Source organism: Megalobrama amblycephala, linkage group LG4, assembly GCF_018812025.1.
Source record: "Megalobrama amblycephala isolate DHTTF-2021 linkage group LG4, ASM1881202v1, whole genome shotgun sequence".
In the NCBI taxonomy this organism is placed as follows: domain Eukaryota; kingdom Metazoa; phylum Chordata; class Actinopteri; order Cypriniformes; family Xenocyprididae; genus Megalobrama; species Megalobrama amblycephala.
Window position 1 is genome coordinate 11,726,227 of NC_063047.1, and position 27,674 is coordinate 11,753,900.

Genomic DNA, 27,674 nt, shown 5'->3' on the forward strand with positions numbered 1-27,674 from the left:
ATGCTGGGTTAAAAACAATATTATTTTTTTTATACAAATATTTTTTATTTTTTCCAATTTATTCCATACGCTAACTGCATGGTAATAAGACTAGTTCTCTGAATATATATTTTATTTATTTATTCAAAGTTTATTTTAAAATGATTTTTAAAAATGATTTAAGCATAAATCTAAACAGTATTATTATTATTAATTTTCTCTTATCTTACACACTTTTGCTTCTAAAATAAATGTATCTTGTTTTAAGGATGTTTCGATAATTCTATTGGAACACAAGAAATGAAGACAAGATTGCATCCATAAAATTTTCTTTATTTTTTTTATCCCACAAAGAAATGTCTACAAAAGCCATAAAATATAGAATTTAACAAAAATCACTTAAGTCCTTCACTTAGTATATACAACATGGAGGAGACACTTTAAGGTCTTGATTAATCAGTACTTTTGCATGTCCATTCCACAATGCTTGCACCTCAAGCTCAACCCCCCCCCCCCCCCCCCCCCCCATACAAGTACAAGCAGACATATTCAGTCCATCACACAAAGTGCTATTCACCCATTTCTTATAGACTGTTTTACAATCAAACTCACATATATACATACACACACACACACATATGCTCACACTCACACAATTGGCAAGTTAACAGAACCCCACCCTCCCATGCTACATGTGCTTTACTTGTATTGTGGACATGTGCTAAAGTTCTGTCAATCAGAGCCCGTTCTCCATGAACAACAAACAGTTGGTTGTCTGAATATTCACACTTGCATCTGAATTCCACTTTTTGATTGCTTCTCAAGTAAACAAGTTGTACAGTAAAGCATCTACCCCATATGCCATTCAGCTTCACTTCACACTAGCTATGGCACTTGAAAACAAAAATGTTTCGTTTACATATTTAGTACATAAAAAGATTCTGCACGCTAAGTACAGTCTTAAGGGTTTTGGTAACAGATGCTACCTTTGTTTTTTGTTTTTCATCCAGGGAGACAGACACATTCTGATTCATTAATTAACCAAAAAAAAAAAAAAAAAAAAAAAAAAAAAGAAAAGGAAAAGAAGAAGAAAAAAATAGAAATGTGTAGTATGCATTAGTACTTCAGTAGAAGAACGTACACTTTAGCCATCTGTGGTCGCACGCGAGTTTAGAACTCAAAAACACACACAGACATCTGTTATTTCCTTCATGTTAAGTGTAGGACTAGTTTATGCCTAGCTGAAATATTAAAACGGGTCTAGCAGAATCTTCAGTAAACTTGTAATGACCAAAACATTTAACATACGCATGCGCAGACGCGAGTGCTTGGTCAACGCACTGACAGCCAAAAGAATACTTCGGCCATCCGCGTTCAGCGACATTCCGCTGAACGCTATTCGTGTGACGTAATTTTCGTCATAAAGAGTGTCCGCGTGCACGTGCAGCCCAATTTTTTTTTGACCGCGCGGACTGTGCGCGTACAGCTGCGCATGTGCGAGTGACTTGCTCTTAAAATTGATCTGGCGGCGGTAACAAGACTCAAGGGAGAGATAAAGTTACATTCAGGTAAGTTGCCACAAACAAACAGACTCTAACTGTAGCTCTGCCATGACAGACCTAAAAGAGAAAACAGACCGCAAAAGAAAATATTTTCGCTAATTCGCGCCATAATAACGCCCCATACGGCGACAGCTAATGGAGCTTGCGTCTGCGTTTACATGTATGTTTTGACCGTTAGTGCCCTTATATTATTCTACACAGTAAGAAATACTTTGTGCTTATGTCAGTGTGTGCGAACAGAATGAGGAGGTTGTGGTGTTTCCAGTCAACATCAACCCAGAAACATTCAGAATAAAAACGAGCCCGAAACCGACCCCCGTTGCCCACCCCCTCTCAGCAACACATAAGAAAACACAAAAGCCCAAAGGTTTCATTATTATGAACCAGCATGCAAGAAAAACTGAACAACAATAGGCTAATAATAATAATAATAATATAATTATAATAAAATAAAAATAATCTTAGAATGCAAAGATGACTGTAGTAAATGCTTCCAGTTATTGCTACAGTACCTAACAGTGTTGAATCTTTCATATAGATACAAATTCCTCTCGCCCTCAATTCACAGTCTAATACAAAAAGCCTTCATCATATGTTTAAAATGATTTCTGACTGAATCCATTTTCTGTAATGAGCATAGAAATAGATAGAGAGCAGCTTATTCATGCTCTGTATAAATAATCTAACTTACATAAAATCCATTTAATTTTAGGAGATGCTTAATAATTACAATGTTTTAATTTGGAGCTCAGCACTGGCACCGTTGCTGGTACACTGCTGCACATTGATATTTACAGAGACAGAGAGAGAGAGAGCTGTTTGCTGGGACGTGCAACAAGCGATGCAGTGTGGCAAATGTGCCTGTTTCACCCCTCCACGATGGGTACACGCTTTACACACACATACATACACACACCAAAGCCTTGTCTGGGTAGGTTTTGTATGTGAAGAAACCGCTGTGATTGTATTTAATTCCCTAAAAATGTCCATATTTCATTTAAAATAGTACTCTCTTTCTATTGAAAACATTAAAAGAGAAGTCCCTGAGATGGGTGTCAAGAACAAATGCACCCAGAAATGATTGTCTTGAACAGGAAACTAATGTTGAAGGAGTTGGAAACATTCCCTTAAAGTTGGACTGAGAGCGTTTGGTTCAGTAGGAGGACTTGAACAGGTAGTATGATTGCTTCTCAGCAGACAACATTTGTGCATGTATTTAATACCATGTATTATTATTCCTTCATACAGTAAATAAGTGCTTTCAAGTGCATTTTACAACATAAATGCATCAAGATGTACTAAAAATTCACTGATCGTTGTAACCGAATGTCCTAGCTTGCGTATTTATGTTTTTTCCTTCAGAAACTGACATATGGCTTTACATCCTGTGAGTACAGGTCAAGAGAAGGGGAAAAGCACTCTCAGTATCTCCACCTGGTGGTATGAGATGGTACTTTATGAGATTTATCTTTGGACCAAAAGGGTCCAAACTTAAACTGCCCATTTAGAATTCTTTCAAATTGAGCTACTAGTCTTCCTCCAGTAGCTGCATTCATGGTTCTATACTGCAATGTGAGTACTCAAAGATGATTGTCATTACCACTTGCATTAAGCTTTTATAAAGTCTTTTAACAGTGGATTACAGCAATTTAAGGATGCTCACTGTATTGAGTGACAGGAAACATCTTTGTGCTTGTGCTTAAGAATGACTGTTAAAGCTGTCATATTTAAATCTGCTTTCCTAAAATGGTTTCTTAACCAGCTAAATTCCAAGACAATCACCTAATCCGAATTATATTCCTTTTTTATTCCCAATTAAGTAATTTTCTATGCAAAAATAAATAAATAAATAAAATTAATACATAAATAAAAACAAAAATAGGGATTTCCATTTATCCAGTAGGATCTTATTTTATTTTTGTTGAATTTCTATTTGATTATGATAAAATATGATTCCTGAAACAATGCTCCAACTGATTGCTTTTCTACCCATATCTACATAAATCCCATTACTGTTATCTTTAAAAAAAAAAAAAAAAAATGTAATAGAATGACTCATTTTAGATGTCTTTAGATATTCACCTTAAATTAAGTATTGCCAAAAAAAGAAAATATTTTATCTAATGAATATGTAAATAAATGTATGTTCAAAATAAGGTATTTGAGTATTTTACATTTAGCATATGGTTAAGAATACCACAAACCCAGCCTGACCTGGGCACGTAATGACAGATTAGAAATTATTGCTCAAATCAGAAAATCTACTATAAAGGCAGCAGAAAAGAGTTGAGTAGACTTCATATCAGTGGCAGTAAATGATAGAAATAATTGTGTACTACAGTAGCTATTCATGCCTTCACAGACAGAGGACTGCAGCTTCACATGCGCTAATGCTGTATTATTTTTGGCAGTAAGAACAGCATTTTGAGGCATTTAGAGCAAACGGGATTATAGATTCGATGTAGGTCTGAGGGCTTCCCATAATGTCACATTTGACTGGGTTGTTTTTCAGCAGTTACAGAAACTGTTATTGCAGCTATGACTGACAAGATAGTAATCGGTCATACAATTTTTGTAAAATATATATCTCTATACTTTCGTATGGAAAAGTATCCATTAACAATTATTTTTCCACTTCAAAAATCCTTAGTTGTAGGATTAATGTTGTGGTGCTGTTTATACATATCTACATAGCCCAGACAAGGCTTTAAAACGTGGCCAAACAAAGTTAGTCCCGCGTTAACCTTACACCAGTTTCAACTTCACATATTATGTACAGGTAAAACTACAAAACAAATACGAAAAATTACATAGACAAGGTACGGGCCTTTGAGGCCACCATTGTTTTTAAATTATGACTAAAATATTAACAGAACAAAATTTAATACTGGAATACCGCTTTGTACTAGAGAAATGACTACATTATCATTTTTGAATGCACTCCCCACCTTCTCATTTCAATATAACAATATTTTATATAAAAAGAGAGAAGTCAAACAAACAAATTAACTTACCCAATTTATAGACAGCTTAAATTGTCCTAAAGTCTGTACATTTCTTGTCAAACTGAAGGCGCCTTTTGCTGCTGCCGCATATATACATTCTTATGACTGTACCGGTGAAATTGAGTTGGATTTTTGAAGTGCAGGACATTCCTTTTTTGTTTTTGTTGTTGTTGTTGTTGTTGTTGTTGTGGCTGCAAAATCTGTGGATGCTGCGACACAGTGTTCATTCTCTGCAACAACTCCCAAGGACAGCCTGTCAATTGTTGAATGAAGTGTGTTGGTAAACGTGTCTGGTCATTTGGGCATGACACCAGCGGCGTCAGGATTGAAGAGCTCCTTATAGAGAGGGGGAAAGAGCATGTTAACCGTCTCTGGGTGGAGCTGCTGGAAGGCTTGAAGCTCCTCTGTGTGGAGAGTGCACAGAGCCGACAGAGTAGGGATCCGGCTAATCAGCTGTGGAAAAAAAAGATGGTTACAGTGGTATAAGGGTCACATGACTAAACATGATAAAACAGCATGTATTTAAGTTCAATCAGTCATGTGATCAATTCCTGTCTGAACTGTGTCATGGTCAATTGAGACATCCTACCTTGGCCAGCGCATCCTCGTCCAGATGGTTCTTTTGCATGATGTGCTGCAGGGCAAAGTAGATTTTCTCTTGCAGCTTCTGCACTTTCCTGGGCTCCATTAACCACGGCCGGTCTAGAAATGCAGAGAATTATCTATTAATATCTGCTGGTGTGGAAACACTGCTGTAAATCGGTATTAAATTGGTATTAAATAAGTACTAAATGTTGATTTGACCACATTAATACTAAATGAACATATCTTTATGTTCCAACTAAGATTTGACAGGTTTGTAGTGAGGGTCTGACCTGTAGAAATGAGCACTGCAGCTGAAAAAAGGGCGATTTCCTCTTCCGTTAACTGCAGTGAACACAGACTCTTGGCAAAGTCAAACACTGCACTGACCAGGTCGTCACAGCCTGCAGGAGGTAAATATGTATAATTAATGCAGTTGCTTTTATTAACATGATGTTAAACCATATTTATAGCATGTACATTTTGTAATGCATAAATTGTAATATAAATGATTAAGCTTGAGAAATAGTTGTACCCAGAGCTTTAAATATCTGCATGCCTCCATATTTCCCCTCAAACAGAACCATGTTGTTGAGAGGGTTGAATGCCCGGCACATTCTGACCAGCACTACCTCCAGACAACCTGATTTTAAGACAAAAGTGTTAAGCAGGCCAATTTGAATAACAAAATTAGTATTTACAGTACTACAGTCTTAACCAGTGTGTAATAGCAATAGAGTATATATCATATGTGAATAATTGGCCATTCAGATTCATAGTGTGGATCCAAAAAGTCAGTCAGAGGTTGTTCTTTACCTGATTTCAGTAGCAATATCTGGTCATTCTGGCAAAGCTCCATGAAGCCAGTGATGCGCTTAGCAAACTCTACCACATACTGAATGGCATGAGTTATCTGTATAGCACACTGCTGCCACAACACGTCCCGTGTCTGAAACACACACACACAGGCCTCATAGGTTTGCTTGTCATCTGTTTTGTTCTGGACAAATTATTGCATGTTTCTGGGAAACTATTATGCTAACTATAATTTTTTTCTTTTCTCTGTTACTAATAGCAGTAATTGCTCATTTTAGTAGTCTCTTATGCTCACCAAGGTTGGATTTATTTGATCAAAAATAGAGTAAAAACAGTAATATTTTGAAATATTATTGCAATTTCAGACACTTTTTTTCTATTTTAAATTGTAATTTATTCCTGTGATGTCAAAGCAGATTTTTTTAGCAGCCATTACTCCAGTCTTCCGATTGGTGAGGTGAAAAGAATTTCTGCACTCTTATGTATAAAAGCTAAATTAAATTAAAGTAGACTACACTTTTACTCTTTAATTTAGTTTTAAAAAGTAATGATTGAAATTTTCAGTGCTCATCATGAAAAATCACAACAAAAAAGACAGAATCTGTAGTTTTCCATTTATGAAACATCCTTATAGAGCACACAGAATACTGAAAATGTGATATCAGCAAATTGCTTTTGTGAGCTCTGCAATTCTCTCCCTGTATAGCGAATCTTCATAGGCACTATTTCAAAGGGCTTCTCGGTAATTACCCATAATCCATTTGACACAGGGAAATGAAGAGGGCTTGTAGTACGTCTGGCACCCTCCCCTATTGTGCTTTGAGTGTTCGTTAGCTAAATCCGTTAGCTCTCTCGCTTTCTCTTTTTCTTCATATCAGTGCGAAAGCTGGATAGGATCAGCTCCAGGGGGCTGAGATACTCTAATGAACTCTGATCTCAAGCGTGCAATCTGACTATGAAGAGGGAACGAAGTAGGAGCGAAGAGGAGTGAAAGAGTGAGAGATGAGAGAGTCAGCACCAGGTGTAAAAGCATGTAAATGAATGTACGACTGAGAACTTGGCGTCATGAGTGGGATGCAGGGACAGGGGGAAGTGTTTGGCATGTAAACTGAGCTCTTTGCTCATTTAGGGAGTGACCTCGCACCTTGCTTTGGTACATCTTGACCTCTTCATAAGAGTGCGTCTGCCAGGCTAATTGCTGAAGCTCTTCCGCTGTGTACTGACACGTCTCCAGGTGGGACTTTATGATGTTCTGTGCAATTCGGTCTGGTAAAGAGAAGAAGGGAATGACTGCAGTTGAGTTTTAAATACAGTACAATGAAAAGAAAATCAAATACTGGTAAAAGTGTCTTAAGCATACACCCATGAACCATGCAACTCAAGGGCTAAATTTAAACACTTTTTTGAGATGTAAACAGATATGTATAGGCTGCACATCATTGAAAACACTAAAGGTACTCAATGTTATTCATTAAGTGAAAAGTAGTTATTTTTGCATTTTTCATATCGATTTCTGTCTTCCTGTTTGAAAAGCTGAGTCGGAGCAACGTCACAAAATCTGACGTAATCGTGTACATTTGGCCCAAGTATGGGCATGGTCAAACATGCTGACGTAGACCATTTCGAGCGAATCTCGACATATATATTCATGACATAAAGCTCATTTAATCCAATCACTGTGCTGTAGTATGCATAAGATTATAATTGCAGTATTATGCATGAGTAAGCATCACTTCTCTCGGAAGTGGATTGTTTTGCTGTAATCTACCAGCACAAATGGAAAATATGTTCGCATGAGATCGCATTACAGCGGAGAATTTAAATGTCACAAAAGTGCTGCTCATTCTCCTCTGCCTGCTCTAGCTGCGTTCAAATACGCAAGCCGTAGGCTGTTTACCTCAGCACAGCACGTGTGTTGTTTGTATTTTGCTCGCGATTCGGTCAGAACTGGAATTTGAATACGAACACATGAAAAATACGATTTTTTTTTATGATATACAGGCGGAGCGCGCATATGCTCGGTTTCAGCACGGAGCTCCGCGTTGAGTTTAATAACACTAGCCACGTGACACATATAGCTCATATAGAATAAAGTATCCGTGTTTAAAGTTTTTATTTCACACATTCTCCTGCACCAAACATTCACCAGCACGGTGTAGTTATGCACACATATTTTCATCAAGTTGTGGAAGCTTGTTCCGTCGCATTTGCATCAGGTGTACTCATTTTGTAAAACTTGCCGCGTTCGCGTTTGATCTTAGCGTACAACTGTTGAGCACTGGCTGGTGATTAATGTCTCTGTGGTGTACGTCATCACGCAAATAGCCAATCGCGTTCTGCTCTTTCTAACGGCTGCGCCTCAAGTCAGTGATGCTGTAATGTATATATCGAAATACCGGAAATATGTTTAAAAATCATATCACCGTTATCGGAAAAAATTATATTGCGATATATATTGATATTGAATTATTGTCCAGCCCTAGCTAAATTTAGTCTTTTCCAACTGGCTTCACTATTAGTCCTACCTAATTCCCCCATAGACACTCCAGGTGCTAGCTGGCTGTCTTGATAGGAGCCGTAGGTGAAAAGGTTGGGAACAGGGGTGAGATCATATATGGGTTCCTGTTTGATCTGCTTCATTCCGGTCATGTCCAGTCCAGACTGATCCGGGCTGGCCTGTGTGGAGTCCATGCCGTAGTAACCTCCAGGAGCACCATTCGGCTGACCCTTGGGCATGTCTATAACGTGACCATTGGCGTATGTCCCTCCAATCTCGTGGTTGAGGGTGCTGAGGCCATTGGTGAGGCTGGAGGAGTAAACACGAGCGAGGGCCTCCGCTTCGCCCGTCTGCTGCTGCCTTTGCTCCTGCAGCCTCTGCTGGTGTTTTTGAACCTCTGCGTACAAGGAGTCTCTCTGTTTCTTGGACATGCGGCCAAACTTAACAGCTGATGGGAGAAGGCGAAAGAAGACAAATGAGATTAGTGCAGGTTTTAAAGATATCAGTAAGATCAATCTAGCCTGTTGACAAGCTGCTGATTAGTATGTTTGTTTGTTAGAATGTTATATCTCACCATCCCGGGACATGCCCAGAGCCAGGCACTTTTGGAGCCGACAGTGCTGGCAGCGGTTGCGGTTTGTTCGGTCAATTAGGCAGTTGCGCTGACGGGGACAGGAGTAGGAGGCGTTGTTCTGTTGACTGCGCCTGAAAAAACCCTACAGAGGACACAACAAAACCAGAAGATTTAGATATGTTACATGCAGAAAAATCATATCTATAGTGTCTAAAACAAAAAGAGTGGCAAAAATTATTACATTGCAAATATATATTTCTTTGTTTTGTGATGATTTGCAACATCAACACTGTTATTGAACTGAATTGAATCAACACTGAACTGACTCGCCTTCTGTAGAGCTGCTTATAGCTGAATTGAACTCATTTCATAATTGGTAAACTTTACACAGTAATTGAACTGAACTGAATCAACACTGAACTGACTTCAGCCAAAAAATGACAGTTGTCTTTTGTTGACTTTGACTTTACAGCAGAATTGAAATCTGTTTGCATCACTGATCATTATTGTTCTGTTTCTCACTATACAAATAAAGGTGACTTGACTTTAATTTTTTTTATTTAGTAAAAATGTACAAAAAAAAAAAAATATTTAAAGGATTAGTTCACTTTGAAATGAAAATTAGCCCAAGCTTTACTCACCCTCAAGCCATCCTAGGTGTATATGACTTTTTTCTTTCTGATGAACACAATCACAGAAATATTAATAAATGTCCTGATGCATTCAAGCTTTGTAATGGCAGTGATAGGGATCAATGAGTATGAGCTGAAGAAAGTGCTTCCATCCACATCCATTCATCATAAATATGTGCTTCACACGCCTCCGGGGGGTTAATAAAAGCCTTCTGAAGTGAAGCGATGCATTTGTGAAAAAAGAAAAAAAAAAAATCCATATTTAAACAAGTTATGAAGTAAAACATGTACCTTCCACCAGACTAGCTTCCATATTGAAGTTACGAGAAAAGTGTAAACTGGCATCACGTCAGTTACACTTTTTCTGTAAGTTGAATAGGGAAGGTGTAGGATGTAGCGGAAGCTTTGCAAGAGTTTTACACTTTCTGCGTACGTTGAATACGGAAGGCGGCTTGTGCGGAAGATGGATATTTTACTTCATAACTTGTTAAATATTGGTTTTTTTTATTTTTTTTACACAAACGCTTCAGAAGGCCTTTATTAACCCCCTGGAGCCGTGTGGAGCACATATTTATGATGGATGGATGTTGACGAAAGCACTTTCTTCAGCTCATACTCATTGATCCCATTCACTGCCATTATAAAGCTCCGATGCATCAGGATATTTATTAATATTTCTGCGATTGTGTTCATCAGAAAGAGGAAAGTCATATACACCTAGGATGGCTTGAGGGTGAGTAAAGCTTGGGCTAATTTTCATTTGAAAGTGAACTAATCCTTTAATCATTGATTCTCTGAAAACAAGTCTTATCCTATGCAAATTTACTTCTCAGTAAGTTTATCTTGATTTAAGAATCCTTAGATAGTTTTACTGGAAAATATTTATTACATTGTAGGATGTTTTGGAAAAGTCCATGGATGGATGAAACAAATCAATGACTAACTAATGCACAGAAGACAAGGAATATCTTTCACTGACCTTACAGCCTTCACATGTGATGACTCCATAGTGGATGCCTGATGACTTGTCTCCACAGATTTTGCATGGTATGACTTCAATTTGGGCTGAAAACAGACAAAAATGAAAAAAAAAATACAGTTATATAACCATATGCCTTTGTTCGTGTGATAAAGACTGTAGATAAGGGCTCCTCTTAGTTGGCACCTTGACCACCTTGATTCTAAGAGTGATGTCACTTTTAAAGTGGACCAGGATGTGCCTTTTACAATTTTCACAAGACATTGTGACATTTTGTAACCTACGGTTCTTGGCAGACAAATAGAGAGACGAGAGACCAGCTGAGAGAGGTGATTCAAAGTCTAAACCCCTTGATGTTTCTCTCAGGTTCACCAGTAAACCAGAATGAATTCTCACTTGTGCTTATGTCAAAATCTTTTCTTCCATTATCCTTTTTAAGCATAGTGCTTGAGATGCTGCCTTTATGAAAACAACCTTGCACATGTACAAGGCAAAGGCAGGAGCAAGCTACAGTACACACTGAATTACGTAATCAGAACATGGCAAGTTGTTTAATGAGGAACCGAATACAAATACATGGCCGTGAGGCTCAGCTCCAACCTTTCCGTCTCTTGCACGTGTCACTAGGAAATGTAAAAGAAAAGATAAAAGGAGACAGAAAACCTTTAAGAGAGCAAAACAGAGCGAGGGAGAGGAAGACAGAGAGAGAAACCCATCTCCCTGCTGAGACTGCACACTCACAATAAAGAGATTAGCCACCCAATCTAATCCTAAATTATTTCTACACATGCTTGTTCCCCTGCTCTCAACTGGCTTATCTGATGCAGCAGTTCTCAATTAATCTTTCCTGCACTCAAATGCAAATTCACATCTGCCTATAATGACATAAAAATTGTACAAAAAAGAACAAATGCTATATTTCTCTCCTACTGTTATGGGTAATTTTATTATTGTACTTTTTTTTTTCACTTTAGGAGCAACGGAACTCCCAATTAGTACAAGTACCTAGCTAAATGAATCAAATACATTGCAACAGCAGTCTCAGATGCAATTCTGATATGGTTTAGAAGTAGAGACCATTACAAAGTGAGTTCCATGCCAGATCCATCACTGCGTGCATTAATATAACTCGCCAAAAACGACCGCAATATTAATAATGTCATATAATGAGCAGTTTGAGCTATGATTTAACTGCAGTATTAGTTTACACACATTTTTGCTTTAGATTAAATCAGTTCAGCATAGAAAATATGCATCTGAGCTATGATTCTAGATCAAAATTATAACATTTGTTCCTCACTTGTGAGTTGTTTATTTCCGTCTCTGCATCACAGTTTACAGGAAACTGAATTAAAGAATAAGACAATACATAAAAACAAAATCAAACAATAAGATGTTTTTAGAAATCAAAATGTTTCAAAATACATAAAACACAAAGGCTATTTTTGTTACCTGCCAAATTCATTATTAAGAGTAGCAAATTACTTTAGATAAAAGTACTAAATGAAATGTAACTGAACTTGCTTGAACGTGAAGTGAAAGTTTTAAACTGCAAAACAAACTAAGACCTCTTTAAACCTGAAATGTTGTCTTACCTACAACATCTGTCTTCATTTTCAGACAGAAGCACTGTAGAGACACACCTGACTCGAGACTGCAGTGTGAAGCTCAGAGCTTTGGAGATGTGAGTGCATCTCTAGTTATGCGTGTGTGTGTGTGTGTGTGTGTGTTTGTGTGTGTGCTGCTAATCTGACTGGGAGAATATAAGACTGACTAGTGTATATATTATATGTTGGCCAGTTTGTATCTTTTCTTCATGCTGTGAATATGTACACATCTTATAAATGAATATTTACTTTTATGCAATATTTATTAAAAAATGAAAAGTTTATATTTGCTGTAAAGGCACATACACACTGTGGGCAATGTAATGGGATTAACACACACACATATATGTTAACTAGTCTGGGCTGTAGTAGCTCTTCCTGTCTCAGTCTAGCCCACTCGACTTAAGCCACAGTGTCTGTAGGTTTGGTGGTTATGGGGGTGGGTGTTTACCCCCAATGACCCTCAGCTACAGGAAGCACAAGCAAGGTCGTTTCCATGACAATGTCACCTTGAGTTTATTCCTCTATATGAAAATTGAAGCAGTATTGACAACTCTAGCTAGATTTTTACAAGACAACGAAATACCCGGAGGAACATTTTAGTGTTCTGTTGGGATAGGTTAATCTGATGGGTGCAAAATATTAAAACAAATGTTAAAAACTTGCAGTAAATATAACTGAATAATTTAATACATTTTAATGTATTATTTTTGGGGCAAATTGATTTACTTATAAATCTAATCTTTAATATGTACATTTTTATTTTACAGTACAATAGTAATATTATAAGTTATTATATAAAAAAAAAAAATGTGTTTAATTATGCAGGTGAAAAATTATTGCAATTTTTGTAATTATGTAATTTTTATTTTAATGTCATAATTTTTGGCAAATTGTTTTATTACCTTTTAGATAGATAGATAGATAATACAGTAAATGTAATATTAAGAATGAATATTTTTTTATTACATTTCAATGTCTTGGCAAATAAAATAAATATTCCTGATCTGTTCCAATTTAGTAACTTTTAATAGTAACTTATGAATGCTCCTGAGTGTTTTAATTGTACTCCATTATAGAATGAGTTATGTACACTTTAAGGGCTCCTCAGACAGATCAATTACTCTGTAATCACTGCATTTCATCTTGAGGCGCTAATACTATCATCTGCAGGGACTGTGGTTCACATTAAAACATGTGAAAATAGTTTTCAAAAAGAAAAACTAGCACACCCTGTCCTTGCTTTTAAGGTCAAATAATACAGCATGGTGTTTTATGCCCTGGTCCTTTAATCTTCAGGCTTTGTGTGTGGTAACGAGGACTGTGAGTTCTGTGTGATTGGCCCCAGACTCAGAACACTGGACCGGTTCCTCTCATGACCCACTTTGACCAGTGCCAGAGCCAAACTGGGTCAAACAAGCACAGAGACTTGAACCTGTTGTGAACGCAATCAGACACAAAACGGTGTTGTAAAATACTCTTTTACCTTAAACGGCACACAACAGACTTATTAGTAGCCCTTTAAAAGCGGGGCGATAGATCACTAGGCCATGGAAGTATTGACCACCGATAAAATATGCTTTGCTACGCATGTTTATGTCGTGTTAGAACTAGTTTAGTTACTATTAGAAAGTGAAAATTTGGATCTACACGATAGCTAAAGGAATGCATTACAGATGAAAGATATTCAGTTTATGTGTGTTTTTAAACGTTTTGTGTGTTACATATGACAGTGTTTTGGTCTGAATGAATATATTGGATATGTCTGTTTGTGTGAGAATGGCCACAGGGCCTGTGTGTGTAGACCTGTCATATGAAATAAGGAGACGTCCGTGTCTGTGTCACTGTTGCCAGGACGACCACAGCCTCCCTGGGTTTGTGGGTAGGAGGCCTGTATAGTCTGCCTGTCAGAACAATCATCCACACCACCATGACATTCCAACAGGACATGATGTCATCGCCATCCCTACCAATACAACAACGCTGCACATTTGTCATTGTGGTAGCTATAGAGATTCTGTGTCCTTAAAGGATTAAAAACCTAAAAGGACGAGATGAAATATGTAAATAGAAAAACCTAGAGGGATGTTAGCGACGGATTTAACTACCTTTTTAAATGTTAACATCTTGGTGTTGCTAAAACCATTACAGATTTGCAAATTTGTTTTCTATTTATCTGCACCAAGATGCGTGCATTTTGCATCTGTCAAAATGCATCAGTGCAGAACCAAGGAATCAGAATTAGTGTACACACGTTATACATTCATAAACGATGCTGTTATTTAACAAAAACAAGCATGTGGTTGTTCTTGCAGACTGCTAGGCTCCTTGCACCTGTCCGCTGTTACGCATAAGGGTTAGGCCTATCAGAGGGTTACGTAAGAGAGGGAGTGCAGCGCTGGCGATTCCATGGTTAAGAGGAGCTCAGCCCTGCAGGCTTAGCCGAGGACAGACAGGAGCTGCGGAAACCGCACACATGCTAGTCTCAAAGTTAGTGATAGAAGCTTAGCACACTCAAGTTACTGAGTAGGAACTAAAAGATTCATAAGGAGAACATGTTTTGTGTGTATATTGCATCAATAATGTTGCTATATGCTGTACATCTGAGAAATGGATGTTCTGTCATTGTTTACTCACTCTCGTTATGAAAGCAAATGGACAGTGGGGCTGTAAAATGACGAAAAAGGTACCATAAAAGTACCATAAACAAGTTCATATGACTCATGTACTATATTTCAAGTCTTTTGAAGCCATCCAGTAACAAATGTGTGATTAAAAATTGTAACTGAAATTTGTCTTTATTCAGTCTCACTTCAAATGACTTGAAATGTAGTATATGAATCATTTGAAGCACTTTTATGATACTTTGGTGCTTTTTTTTCTTTTTTTTATCATTGTGCAGCTTGACAACCATATTCACTTTCATTACACTCTTAAAAATAAAGTTTCTTTAGTTGCATTGATGGATCCATAACAAACCTTTCCATTCATATACATAAAATGTTCTTCACAGTAAGAAAAACTGAAAGGTTCTTCTAATGGCATCACTGCCAAAAAAAAAACCTTTTGGAACCTTTATTTTTAAGTGTACATGGAGAAGAGTGGCCAGGATATTCTTCAATATTTACTTTTTACTGTATGTTTAACAGAAGAAAGTAAAACGTATAGGTTTGTAACAACATTAGGGTATTTTCTTTCATTTTTTTTAGCAAACTATTACTTTAATTTGTGTGTGAGTGAAAAAAGAGCCACACACACACACACACACGTGGATTGTATAATTGATTCCTAATGATATGAAGCTCTTTTCTGTCCCAGGAGTAGTTCCCTCTCTCTCTAAATAGTTCTTTAATTAGCTTCATTAAAGTGGATATGAGCACCCCTGCAACTTAATTTATCATCACACATGCACACCCGTCCCATACACACTGGAGAACACTAATAAATATTTGCTGTCGATACCAGCTGTCTGGGTGACAGATGTGTACCAACATGGCCAACAATGCAATAATTTTGTAATTCATAATTTAAATGATAATACCTTCACTGTGAGCTGTGAGTTATAACTCTAACAGTAATGTAACAACAGCTTCCTTCTGATTTCTGCCTATTTTTGTGTATTAGTTTGATGAGTTGACGATCATATTTGGCAGTTGCCTCAATGATATCCACAAACCTTGTTTGCAGCATTCCTTCAGGTGAATATACTGATAATGTCGCCGTCTTTTAATTTTAGCCTGCAGATGGAAGGCCATTTGAAGTCTTTGTTGTAAATCTTGCCTGTATGCATATGATAAGATGTTGTTTTGTCATTTGGCATCTGGCCCAATGATATTCCAAAGCCTTTTTGGGATATGCTAAACAGTGATACTAATACATCGTGTAGGTGGGAGATTATCTTCAGCACTCACACTTGTGAGCATGTCAACAATCCACGTCTCTTTAATACAGACAAACATTAGAGGACGCAGTCATACTCGGAAAGCTTGAGATTGTCCATCGCAGACAAATGTGCATGTGCTTTTGAAGATTTAGAGGTGAGCTGGGGTGAGAGGGTAGCTGTAATGGCAGCTTGTCTCCATTAGGTGGCACATTGTCCAGATTGACAGGGGCCTAGGGGGAAGTGGTTGCAGAGGGGCAGCCTGCGACAGCATGTGGTGTTCATCCATGTTTTACATCATTTCCTTCAGGGAAGGACTCTGAGATGAAGGCCCTGGGCACTTAGACACTAAACAGCTTTCACTGTCAGCAACATTAGCATTCTGATTCTAACATTGATCCCACTGTGTATTGCTAAGAAAATAATTAGGACAATTCCACAGGGAAATAGAAGAGATATTCCACCCAGTCACCATTCAGTGATTTAAAATATTCAGATATATGTATCTGACCTCTTGCATTATCATTACTTAATTATCACTTATAAAGTCTTCAAGTTTCAAAGAGATCAGCTTCTGTACATGCAGCCTAACAAGCCAAACTACCCACTCCATCCGTATGAAACCACTACAGCATAACTAATCTTCCGGACAGCCTCTTGGTTCATTGATATAATCCTTGACATAAAATTCTTAGCATTTGGGTTTCAGTAAATCATGTAAATGAGCTAATAATTAGCGTATATTGTTGTGAAACCCAGGATTGTTTAATATTCCATCAGAATGCAATTGCTCTGCATCTCATTGATTAGCAAAAAAGTACCCCAGCACATCTGTTTAACATGGTGACATTTATTCAAATGAATGTTTATGGCTATATGCTAACATATACTAATTTCGGTTAAATTTTGTGGTACATTTCAGACCATTTTGGTGAAGCAATCTGTGCCACCTGCTTGCACTGGAAATCTTTTTAGTCTGCTGTGTAAAACTTTTTATGATAGTATAGACTAACTTTATCACTGACCCCTCAGCTTCAGATGCCCCTTTGACACCTTCATTTATGTTATGTCAAACAAAGACGGTTGCATTATGGGTAATAATACCCGTAACCCCATTCAGGATTATTATATTTAACCAAAACTAAAACCATAAAAAATTGTTATTTGAAATAAAATAAAATAAAAATACAAATTATTGCTCCTGAGATGCTCATGAGATTTATTTGTTTGGTTGTTTATTTATTTATTTTTGCAAAATTGTTTTTTGTGGTACCATCCACACATGCAAAGTTGGTTGATAACATAAAAAAGTAATAGCCTAGTTAACAATTACATGTTTACATATGATATATTATGTGTTTTATAATATTTAAGCTCCGGAACCTTATCAGTTTGACACAATTTTCTACTTCAAAGTGCCATGGGAAGTCAAACTAACTTTACTTACCATTTTCTTATATTGAAATTGTTTATTTCCTAATCCTTAACAGTTCATCAGGCTCTTAATGATTTTGGCTATGTCATCTCTCAGAATTTCTGAAGCTCAGGTTTTTCCTGTCAGTCAACATTAGAACAGAACACATTTTACACATGGGGAAAACAAATTGTTTAGTCAATAATTCAAGAAGGTCCAGAATTTAAAGTTAGTCAAAATTTACAACAATAAATAGCTATAATAAAAACGTGATAAATTCTAGTATGGGTGGTCATGAATTGTTTAAAAAGCTTTCTAATTTATGTTGGTGCAGGATGATGTTTTCTTTTCTTTTCTTTTCCTCAGTCTTTGTAGTTTATGTGGCTGTTTCAGATCGGTTGTCCCTTGCAAACTATGCACCTGTGCCAAGGCTACATTTCTCTTTTTCATTTAGTTTAACTTGATATACAAAAATAACAACAACTGAAATACTAAAAATATACAATTAAAAACAAATTCAAAATATTAATAAAAACTATAATAGTATCTCAATTATACTAATTAGTGTATCAGTGAACACTGACTAGAAAGTGCTCTCTACTGTATGAGCAACATTCCCAAATCATCTTGCACCACCACAGTGTGTGAGAGAGTTTGCTGGGATTATATCTCTAATAAGTATTTGTTGATGAGGCTGCAGGCATTTCCCCATTGGCTTGTCATCAGCTGTGCCAGACTCGGGCATCTTTGATCTGAGATGTGATTGGCTGCCTCCATGAGGCTACAGAAGGGGACACGCTGGCACGCATCCAATTTGAACAATATAAAACAACATATATCTGAACCTACACTCTATACTACATACTCTGCTTGTTTAACCAGTCAATGTATATTATAATACTGAATTTCAGTATTGCAGTTAGTTACAGAAAGCATTAGGAAGAGATACCAGTAAAACTACACTACTGAAAGAAGTCTCTTATGCTCACTAAGACTGCATTTATTTGATTAAAAATACAGTAAAAACAATGTAAATATTGTTATTAAAATATTACAGTTATAAAATTCAGCATCACATATTATAATATGCTGATTTGGTGCTCGAAAAACATTTCTTATTATCAATGTTAAAAGAGCTGTGCTGCTTACTATTTGTGTGGCGACTGTAATACTGAATAAAAGTATTAATTACTTTAAAAAACGAACAAACTAACAAACAAATACAGTTCATATTTTATTGTATGTCCTAAGTAGACATCAGGAAATTTAAGGGAATTTGGTTCACAAATCACTTTTTAGCATTTTTTAAGAAATTTCACTCTGTAACATTTATGAAATAAATGCTGAAAAAGTTGTTGAATTTGTTCTATTTTTGTACACACATTAGTGTACTGTATGTATGAATTAGCTGCAGTAATTGTACTTTAAATGCATTTAACCAAAATTAGTGTTTTTTTTTTTTTTTTTTTTAGCATTTTGACATCTCAGCTTCCACTAAACAAATGAATCAAGGAACCAACTTTCCACACAGGTTCTCCAATATTATGAAAAATAGAGAGATTGATTTGTTTTAAATATTTAATTCCTGAACATAATATTTATTTCTCTCTTACTTACACATTGTGTGTAAACATTGCAAAAATTCCCAGTCTTTTAAATACTTTGTCTAATGTTTGTATTACCATGTTTTGGGGGCAATTTATCAAAAATGATAATGATGCACTAACTTAGCGAAGTTTCATAGCAATATCTTATATTTCATTTAAATATTATTTAATTGTTGTTACCCTATTCACCTGTTGTGTCTGTGTGTAATATGTGATTTTATCGCTGTCAGTGTGAAGAGCCTCAACTTTTATCTCAGAAAATTTCACAGAATTGAATGGCTGGAACCCAGGAAACAGAATTACGAAACTGCATGGAAGTCAGTTCTGATCCTGTGGGTGTAACCATTTACTAGCCACAAAACGACTCGTGCTCCATAAGTCTGACCTTTATGACCTGCCCGCCCTCCACCAACACAAACTCATTGACCTCATCAACCTTTGAACTTTCCTTTAGGACTGTGTGTGTGTGTGTGTGTGTGTGTGTGTGTGTGTGTGTGTGTGTGTGTGTGTGTGTGCACGTTTTTGTGACATTTCAGGACACAAATTTGTATAATGGCATGGGTATAACATAGGTATTACAAGGAGAGGGTGACTTATGAGGTCATATTACCCCTTTTTTCAAAAGGCTTATAAATCCTGCAGAATTTGTTTTTTTTTGAGAAAGTAAAAATGTGCACAGTATCCTATGATGGGTAGGTTTAGGTGTAGGGTTGGTGTAGGGTGATAGAAAATACGGTTTGTACAGTATAAAAACCATTACGCCTATGTCCCCACAATTCACAAAAATAAACCTGTGTGTGTGTGTGTGTGTGTGTGTGTGTGTGTGTGTGTGTGTGTGTGTGTGCGCGTGCGTGTGCGTCTGCATGTGGAAAGCTGGAATGAATAATTTCAGGTGTTTTCACTCTGAAAAGCCATCAGCTAGACATAACCATCACTGCTCTTTATTACAGCGTCAGATGACATATGTTGCATTGGCAACTAGCTTAAATAAAACAATGTGACGTTTATTTAATAATTTCCTTTTTTTCAGTTAATTTTTATTTTATTTAAAGTCATGGAAAAGATAATAAATAATAACCCAGATAGGTATGAGTAACATCTCATTACAATGTTTTTGATAGGCATTTATAGGTTGTTTCTAGTTGACAGCTACAGTATACTGTAGAATGCAAAAGTTCACAGAGTGAGGTCTGTCACTGTGGACCAATGGGTTATGTGTGTGTTTGTGTGTGTAAACTGTTAAAGTGGGTTAGTAAGTCACTCAGCCTAAGGGTAGCATAGCCGTGTCATATCTGGGTGTTTGGACAGTGCCCTCTCTCACTCTTCTCTCTTCAGAATTACATAATCCTACATGATTGGTCAAAGGAAGTATAAATATGGATGCACTGTAATGCAGAAGAGATTACTTTAGATAAAGAGCTAATGAATCAGAAACAACACACTGTAAAAAAAGTTTTGCTGGGTAACTTAAAAAAAAAAAAAAAAAATGCTTAATGTGGTATTCTTTAAATTAACAGGTTTTATGTTCAAAAGTGTTCAGGGTTGAAAACAGCAAAAGTAATATTCTCTCTCAAATTAGAATGTTAACATTTGATAAAACTCATGGTAATTCTTGAGTGCCTCCCGCAGCTGACATGCCTCTGATTATTACCATTTTAAAATATCTGTACATATTCATTGGTTTATGGCATTTTTGTAATATTACATGCTATGGAAATGGCTGGTGCTGCCAGCAGCTAAATATAGATTTATAGTTATAAACTGGCCTGATAATCATCAAAATGCCATCAAAATGTTGGTATCTCGTAGTGTGCGTGTGTGTGTGTGTGTTCTGCATGCCTCTTTACGGCTTCCCTCTCAGGACGGGATGGTAATAGCTTGCCTTAGGCCACAATTTAATTCTATGTAACGAGGTCCTTCCCCAAAGTGGCCCCAGGAGCCCCTCTCTGTAAGAAGCAAATTGATCACAATCTAAGGGTCTCTCTTCACCTGAGAGCGCAGTCTCTCTCTTTCTTTCTGTCTCGTTCATCTCCCTTGAACACTCCATCTCAGTATCCTTATCTGTCTTAAGCTTTCTCTAAGATCACTCTTGCTCTTCATCTAAATCTCTTTAAGGGCCTCTGTTTCAAAAGCTCGCACAAACAGTTCTTCTGTTACACACCTTTTTGTTTGACATTTCCTCTTTACACTCAATGCCGTTCCTAATGAAATTTTCCTAGTGGCTTCCTAAAACAGATATAATCACATTAGCATGCTTTAAAAATCTGGTTCAAAGAGTTCACTGTGTAAGTGCGTGCATGCAGTCAGGAGGACTGAAGGTGCAATGGATCTGAGCTAATGAGCTTTCTATGTATATACAGTGAAGTTTAAATGTGAGATGGAAATAATAAGTTTTTAAAAATGAATAGAAAATGTATTTAATATTCTGCACTAACAGGTTGTTAATTAAATAAGCAAATTTGTGGCACTGATCATGAGACCCTTTGTATAGACGGTCAGATATTCATGCTTCCACTGAATCACAAGATGCTCCCTGGATCACTCTCAGATCATCAGGTTTTACACAAACTTGTGGAGTTCATGCATTTTGAGTGCTGCTGCAATTAAAGTAAAAGGGGGAAAAACCCAGATACTTAGAAATTCAAATTGTCACACAAATTATGCTGATATTATTAGGGAAAAAAAGCATTTGCAGAGGTCTCAGACATTTCTATAGACCTTTCCGTGGACATGTCTGTCTTGACATGTATGACCAAACAAGTCTGTGCAAACAAATTGTCTGATGCAACTGCAAGAAGTGGAAACTAACTGTGAGCAGTGGGCACACAAACCCATACACTATAGTAGAGAGAGAGAGAGAGAGAGAGAGAGAGAGTCTCAATCTAGATCCGATTTCTGTGTTACATAACTATGTGTTTTAATTCTTTCTAAAGCGCAAGACAAAGTTTCTCCTTCCTCCATGCCTGAGGTAGAACAGTAAGCCTTTCAGTGGAAAGTTGCTTTCTGGACACTATATATCACGCTAAACTGATTTTGGGATAAAACCAGCACCATTTTAAAAATCATAGAGAAAAAACCCCCATGAAATTCGTATTGTAAGTTCAGGAAGCAAAATTGTTGTCATGTAGAGGAATGGTCCCAGTGGTGTTAGCTCCCCTTCTGCACCATATCAGAAGCCCCAGGTGCCACTTTCCAAAGCACACATTACTGAATGAATGAACACCTAGTAAGGGGCGAGACCAGTCAAAGAGAACTAATAAAACCAAAACGCAGCAAAGCAGAGAAAACATGCAGAAATACCACAGGGAGGGCAAAATGAAAACACTAAATGGACATGTTTAGCCTCTCTGAGCTTCTCTCTCATGCAAACTCAACAATCGCAAACAAGGGTGCTGCAAACAAACGACACACTCTAGTCTACACATTCTCAGTCGATACCAAGACGTGTTCACAAAAACACTACAGGGGACAAAAGCCGACACGGTCACACTCGGAAATAGATGTCAAGACACTATCTGGTTGGTGCTATGTAGGCACCTAGAAAGTAAAGTTCACCTCTGATATCAGTATGTACAATACAATTACTTTGCATCCAGAATTTATTATTTAAAGTGTAAACACAGATAAAACTGAGTAAAATAGATCAAATAAAGAACACAACATTCTGAATGGATTAGTTTTGTGCTAGCTGTGCAACTCTATTTCTGCCTCACTTTTGGGGATTACATATCTTGGTTTTCTTTGTGTAATCTTTCTGAGGTTACGTAATTGCAAGCCATTAGTCAACGAAGCAAAAAGACAAAAACTAGCAGCTACTACAAACAACTGACCAGATGATATTAGTACCAATACAAACCTGGCCTTCAAACTGAAAGATCGGACAGACCCGGTGTGCAGTTTCACAGTCAGATATATGTTAAGATTTGATTTGTGTTTTTATTTAACTGAACACATCGGATGTAGCAGTAATGGCTGGTTATTGATAGTTTTAGTTAACAATGGCCTACTGCCTGGTTAGAGAATTGGAGCAGTTTTCAGTGCGTCAGTTTTTTGTCAGTCAAACAAACAAACAACGCTGTGCTTATTGATCTGCCTCCAAACTGCCATATGAAAAACACTTTTAAAATGAACAGAAAACTCGTCGGTAAGCTATATTATACAGTACATTCAAAAATTGTTGACTGGATCCTGTACTTCACACAGCTATAATCTCTATATACACAATTTATGTTAGTTTACAGTAGGAATAAAGGTCATGGTTGAGCGGGCCATGCATATTGATCCTGCTCTTCAGCGAGCTGAGCCACGCAACATCAAGCAGGTCGATGGAGAGATGGCCTCTCACTCTGGAAGCCAATGTGATGCTTAAAGCTATTGGCATTAGCAGTTCATGCGTAACCGTCTCTCTTTGTGTCTGTTGCTCAGTTTCAGGGGTGCAGCAAGGACTGAAATGAGCATGGACAAAGCGGCTCAGAGACATTTGTGAAAATCATGATCAGATATGAAGTAAACACAGGCCAGATATGTTTCTGTGCTGTTGTTTAAAGACAATCAACCAAAACGGCGGTCAAACAATTAAGACTTCTTGTGCTGCATATGTGTGTGTGTGTGCAAACGCATTTTTAACATGATCTGCGTGTGACAGAGTTGTGGGAAAACTAACACCAGCCCTGAAGCAGCTCTGTGCACTGTAATGGAGAAGACGAAGTTTGGAGCGGATGTAGAGCTAGAGTTACTAGATTGGGTACCACAGTCCATCAGATATATGCACTGGAAGACACTGCAAGTTCATCTCTGATCAATGAAGCAAACTGATGTTTTGACCAACAGGGCACCCTCAAATACATAAACAACAAACAAGTGCACTAACAGTGTTAGTCACCATAAAGACAGTTTTAGTATTCAGTCATTTTCTACCTCTTATAAAAACTATTTTCTACAATTAATATTTAATATTCACAAAAAAAAAAAAAAACTATTAGTAAATATGAAACAAAATTTACTCTAGATGTTTAGATTAAATCATAGCTGTTCCCAACACTTAAAAGTTTCCCATAATGGAAAATTCCATCTCACACATACACCATATGACTATTTATTCCATGAAAAGAGATGTTGGGTAAATTGACAGTCTCAGTCACTATTACTTTGATAATTGTATGGAAAAAAGATAAAGGTGAGTAAATGATGACAGAATTTTTTCTTTTCTTGGTGAACTGGCCCTTTAAGAAAAAGCTTGCTGCCTAACAGTTGTGCATGACCAAAATTAGCTCAAATGTGGGATCAACAGACAGATACATTAGTTATAAACAAACATACGGATTCAGTATGTTCTAATCAACACCCACCATTAACTAGAAATAATTAATATGTTTCACTTTTACTACCTGTATATCAACAATCAGTGAAAGATTTACGCAATTTTGTTTTTCTCATTATATCGACTACAATGTTTCTCTGTCAGGCGTTTGAGCCACACAAAATGTAGGGTAAGTACAAAAAGCTATTTAAAAAAAAAAGTTTAAATTGCTTAATCCCAGTACTGATTAAAACAAATAGTAGCAATTATTTTCGTCCTGTCACTGACATTGAAAGTAGACCGTAATCTAGTATAAAACATAGGCTACGTCTGGTTCGTGTTTCTAAACATAACGCCCATGCAAGCTACAAACATAACTGGATATTTTATAAGTTTGAAAGAAGATTTCGTTTGTATATTAGATTACCTCACGAAGATGTAGTAATTGTTATTTTAAAACCATGATGTCCGCGCTATAGGCTGATGTCAATGTCGGAGACTCTGGCTCTGCAGAGGCCCCAGATACTGATGTGATTCTTTCTGACACGGTCCTTTGGGGCACAGAAAGAGAGAAGCAGAGAGGTGCTCTGGGGGCGTGTATAGGTTGTGACACAGAGATGGAGAAACTGAGTTTTTGGTGATTCCCAGCCAGGGCACGCGCACTCAACCGTTTTTCCCCAATGAAGAAGCGGGAAAAAAGCTGCCTAGAAACTTACAGATTTTAGCTACTTGTAAAAAGTCAAGACTCGGCATATTGGAAAGAAACCAGGATGTGTTGATTCTTGTAATGTCATGCGCGTGCACTGTGTGCTGTATTTGTTTTGATATTTTAAACGAAAGTCGATCAACGAAATAACAGCAGAAGATACAAATAAATGTTGTTATTTAAATCAGTCAGTTGTCAATGAGCAAAATCTTTTAATCTATATTTTAATTAGGCTTGTAGCCTAGTTCTTTCTTTTTCTTTTTCTTTTTTTTTAATAATCTTAATAAATTTATCGATGCAGCAATAAAGACCTGCAACGAACTGTAAAAAATCTATATATCTTCAAATGTTTAGAAAAGGTAGGCTTAGCCTATGTCTGTTTCAAAATTTCATCCATTATCATGAATATGAATTAAAATATCTTTACAGTATTGTAACAAATATGGCAGAGCATTAGTTGTTTACACTTTAAACCATAAAATACGACATTAATTGAAGTGTTCTGACTTCATTTAAATGAAAATTACAAGACACATTCTGTCCTTTTTGTACTTTATTATTGAAGCATATCGGCCGTTTTTCTTTACAAAAAGGTCTGCAAACACTTTTGCGTTCATTTATTCAGGTGTAACTGCAGTAAGTCCGAAAAGAGCGCGAGGGATGGGCAAAGTGCGCGCTGCTCCACGCGTGTGAACTCGTCTCGCGCAGACATTGCTGCTGCACTTCGACGCTTTCAGCGCGCAGCGGCGCCTGACTGACGGAAATGGGTCAGTAGAACGCACGACACTAACTCCACTTTACCCACACCGTGGTGGTTTGACCGTCTGCCTTAAAATACTACCTACCTCAGTTACAAAAATAACACTAATAAGTTTTGATGCAACTGTTTCCCACATGTGATAACCTGCAACAGTCTAAAAAAGCAGCAATTTCTCACACGCACATACATAAACTCAAAGCCCAAGGCTCAGAGTAAGATACATAATTGTGCATTTTCAGTACCAAGTTTTATAGGCTCATAAATAAATTTCCACTCTTTAGGAAAGTTGAAGTGAAGTTGAAGTGAAGATTAACTGTCTGAAGAATCACTCCATAAACACGAGACTGGGAATGATGTGCGGTTTATTTCTCTTCTGATGTCTTATGCTCGCATGAATATAAAAATTCAGCTGACCACACTTTTTTATCCATGCGCACATTAATCTGACAGAGTTCTGTATTATAGACCACATATAAATCACTTCACTTCAGTATGACTTTATGAAACAGACAGAACCAAGAAGGATGGACGAACTGTGCGGACAGGACTCTGGGATGAGGCTATAAAGACACCATAGACTTCATTATTCAAATGAGCTGTCACAAACAGTTGTATTCCTACCTCGCATAGTGGTGGCGACTCGCTCCCGAGCGCGTCAGTCATGAAGAAACAAACATAAACCAGAGTAAAAAAACAAAATCCTCGGTGGTGAAGTTTGGTCTCGTCAAAGTGGGAGACTACTGTGCAAAACCATTCCAGAGGTGAGTGAAGCGGTGCTCGGACTCTTCAGTTGTGCTGTAAGGCCAGCATGTGGGTTTTCACATGACATCTGCGAGCGCATATACCCAACGGAGGTTTTCACTGCCTCCGTGAGCGCAGGGGAGAGCGCACAGCAGGCTTACGGCTGCCCGGATTGGGCTGACACTTTTCGCTCCGCCCACTTTCTAGCGTCTTCAGCGGCATGGAGCAGATACGGACACTGTGCGGTCTGAGCGTACGCGAGCGCGGCGCGGGGCTTTGAGTTCATGCACAGACTGAAGTCAACAGAAAACAATTAAAAACCTTCTTCTTGTACCTACCGTGTTATTGTCCTTTTCGGTTTTTACTTTTTGCGGATTGCTTTTACTGTTAGTAGTAGAAATAGCTATTACTTGTAGGCCTAGTTTGTCTGAATACCACAGATGAATTGTATTGTTGGTCATAACGGAGTAAAAGTATGTGCATACTTTTTTTAGTTTCTTTATGTATTTAAGTTTCAAACACACTTTCAAGATCTGTAAGTCCATGTTAAACACTTATTGTGTTTTATGATTTAGAAATGTTGCCTGGTAGAGAGAGCAAACTGCCTTAAAAGACAGTAGCCTATCTTCCTCCTACCCACAAATACAAGGGCTAATTTTGATATCCTGACAAAAAAAAAAAAAAAGTATTTTTTATGTCTGGTGTCTTAATGATGGACCTTTTGCTCTCAACCTTTGGCTCTCAAAGTGTATGTACAGTATATAAAATGTATAGTAGAATACAGAATGCAACCAGAATATAGGCTATATATATATATATATATATATATATATATATATATATATATATATATATATATATATATATATATATATATATATCATAATGACCCACTGATATTTTCTTTGAGAAGTCCACATGTAGGATGTTTGATTAATGTGCAGTAAAAAAAAACATTTTTATTTAAAAAAATTGCATAACATGGATTCATATTCCTATAAATCTGGCTGATGAACCAATAAGTATACTTAATG

At 37.1% G+C, this 27,674-nt stretch overlaps 1 protein-coding gene across 1 annotated transcript; it reads right to left on the reverse strand.

Annotated features, from left to right (window-relative positions):
* Positions 1–1,071: 1,071 nt before the first annotated feature.
* Positions 1,072–27,426, reverse strand: rorb (RAR-related orphan receptor B). The gene is made up of 10 exons (XM_048187534.1): positions 26,521–27,426; positions 10,627–10,712; positions 9,016–9,157; positions 8,470–8,889; positions 7,089–7,210; positions 5,945–6,077; positions 5,664–5,771; positions 5,422–5,532; positions 5,136–5,248; positions 1,072–4,999 (listed from the first exon to the last, which is right to left on the reverse strand). The coding sequence occupies exons 1-10, from the start codon at positions 26,525–26,527 to the stop codon at positions 4,841–4,843; spliced, it is 1,401 nt and encodes a 466-aa protein (XP_048043491.1). The 5' UTR covers positions 26,528–27,426; the 3' UTR covers positions 1,072–4,840.
* Positions 27,427–27,674: the final 248 nt, after the last annotated feature.

What these genes read in the sequence shown, in the direction of transcription:
- rorb (XM_048187534.1), bottom strand. An exon ending in TCACATGTGAAGGCTGTAAG is followed by an intron (nt 9,158 to 10,626) that starts GTCAGTGAAAGA and finishes TGTCCTCTGTAG; the next exon opens with GGTTTTTTCAGGCGCAGTCA. An exon ending in TCTGGGCATGTCCCGGGATG is followed by an intron (nt 8,890 to 9,015) that starts GTGAGATATAAC and finishes TTCTCCCATCAG; the next exon opens with CTGTTAAGTTTGGCCGCATG.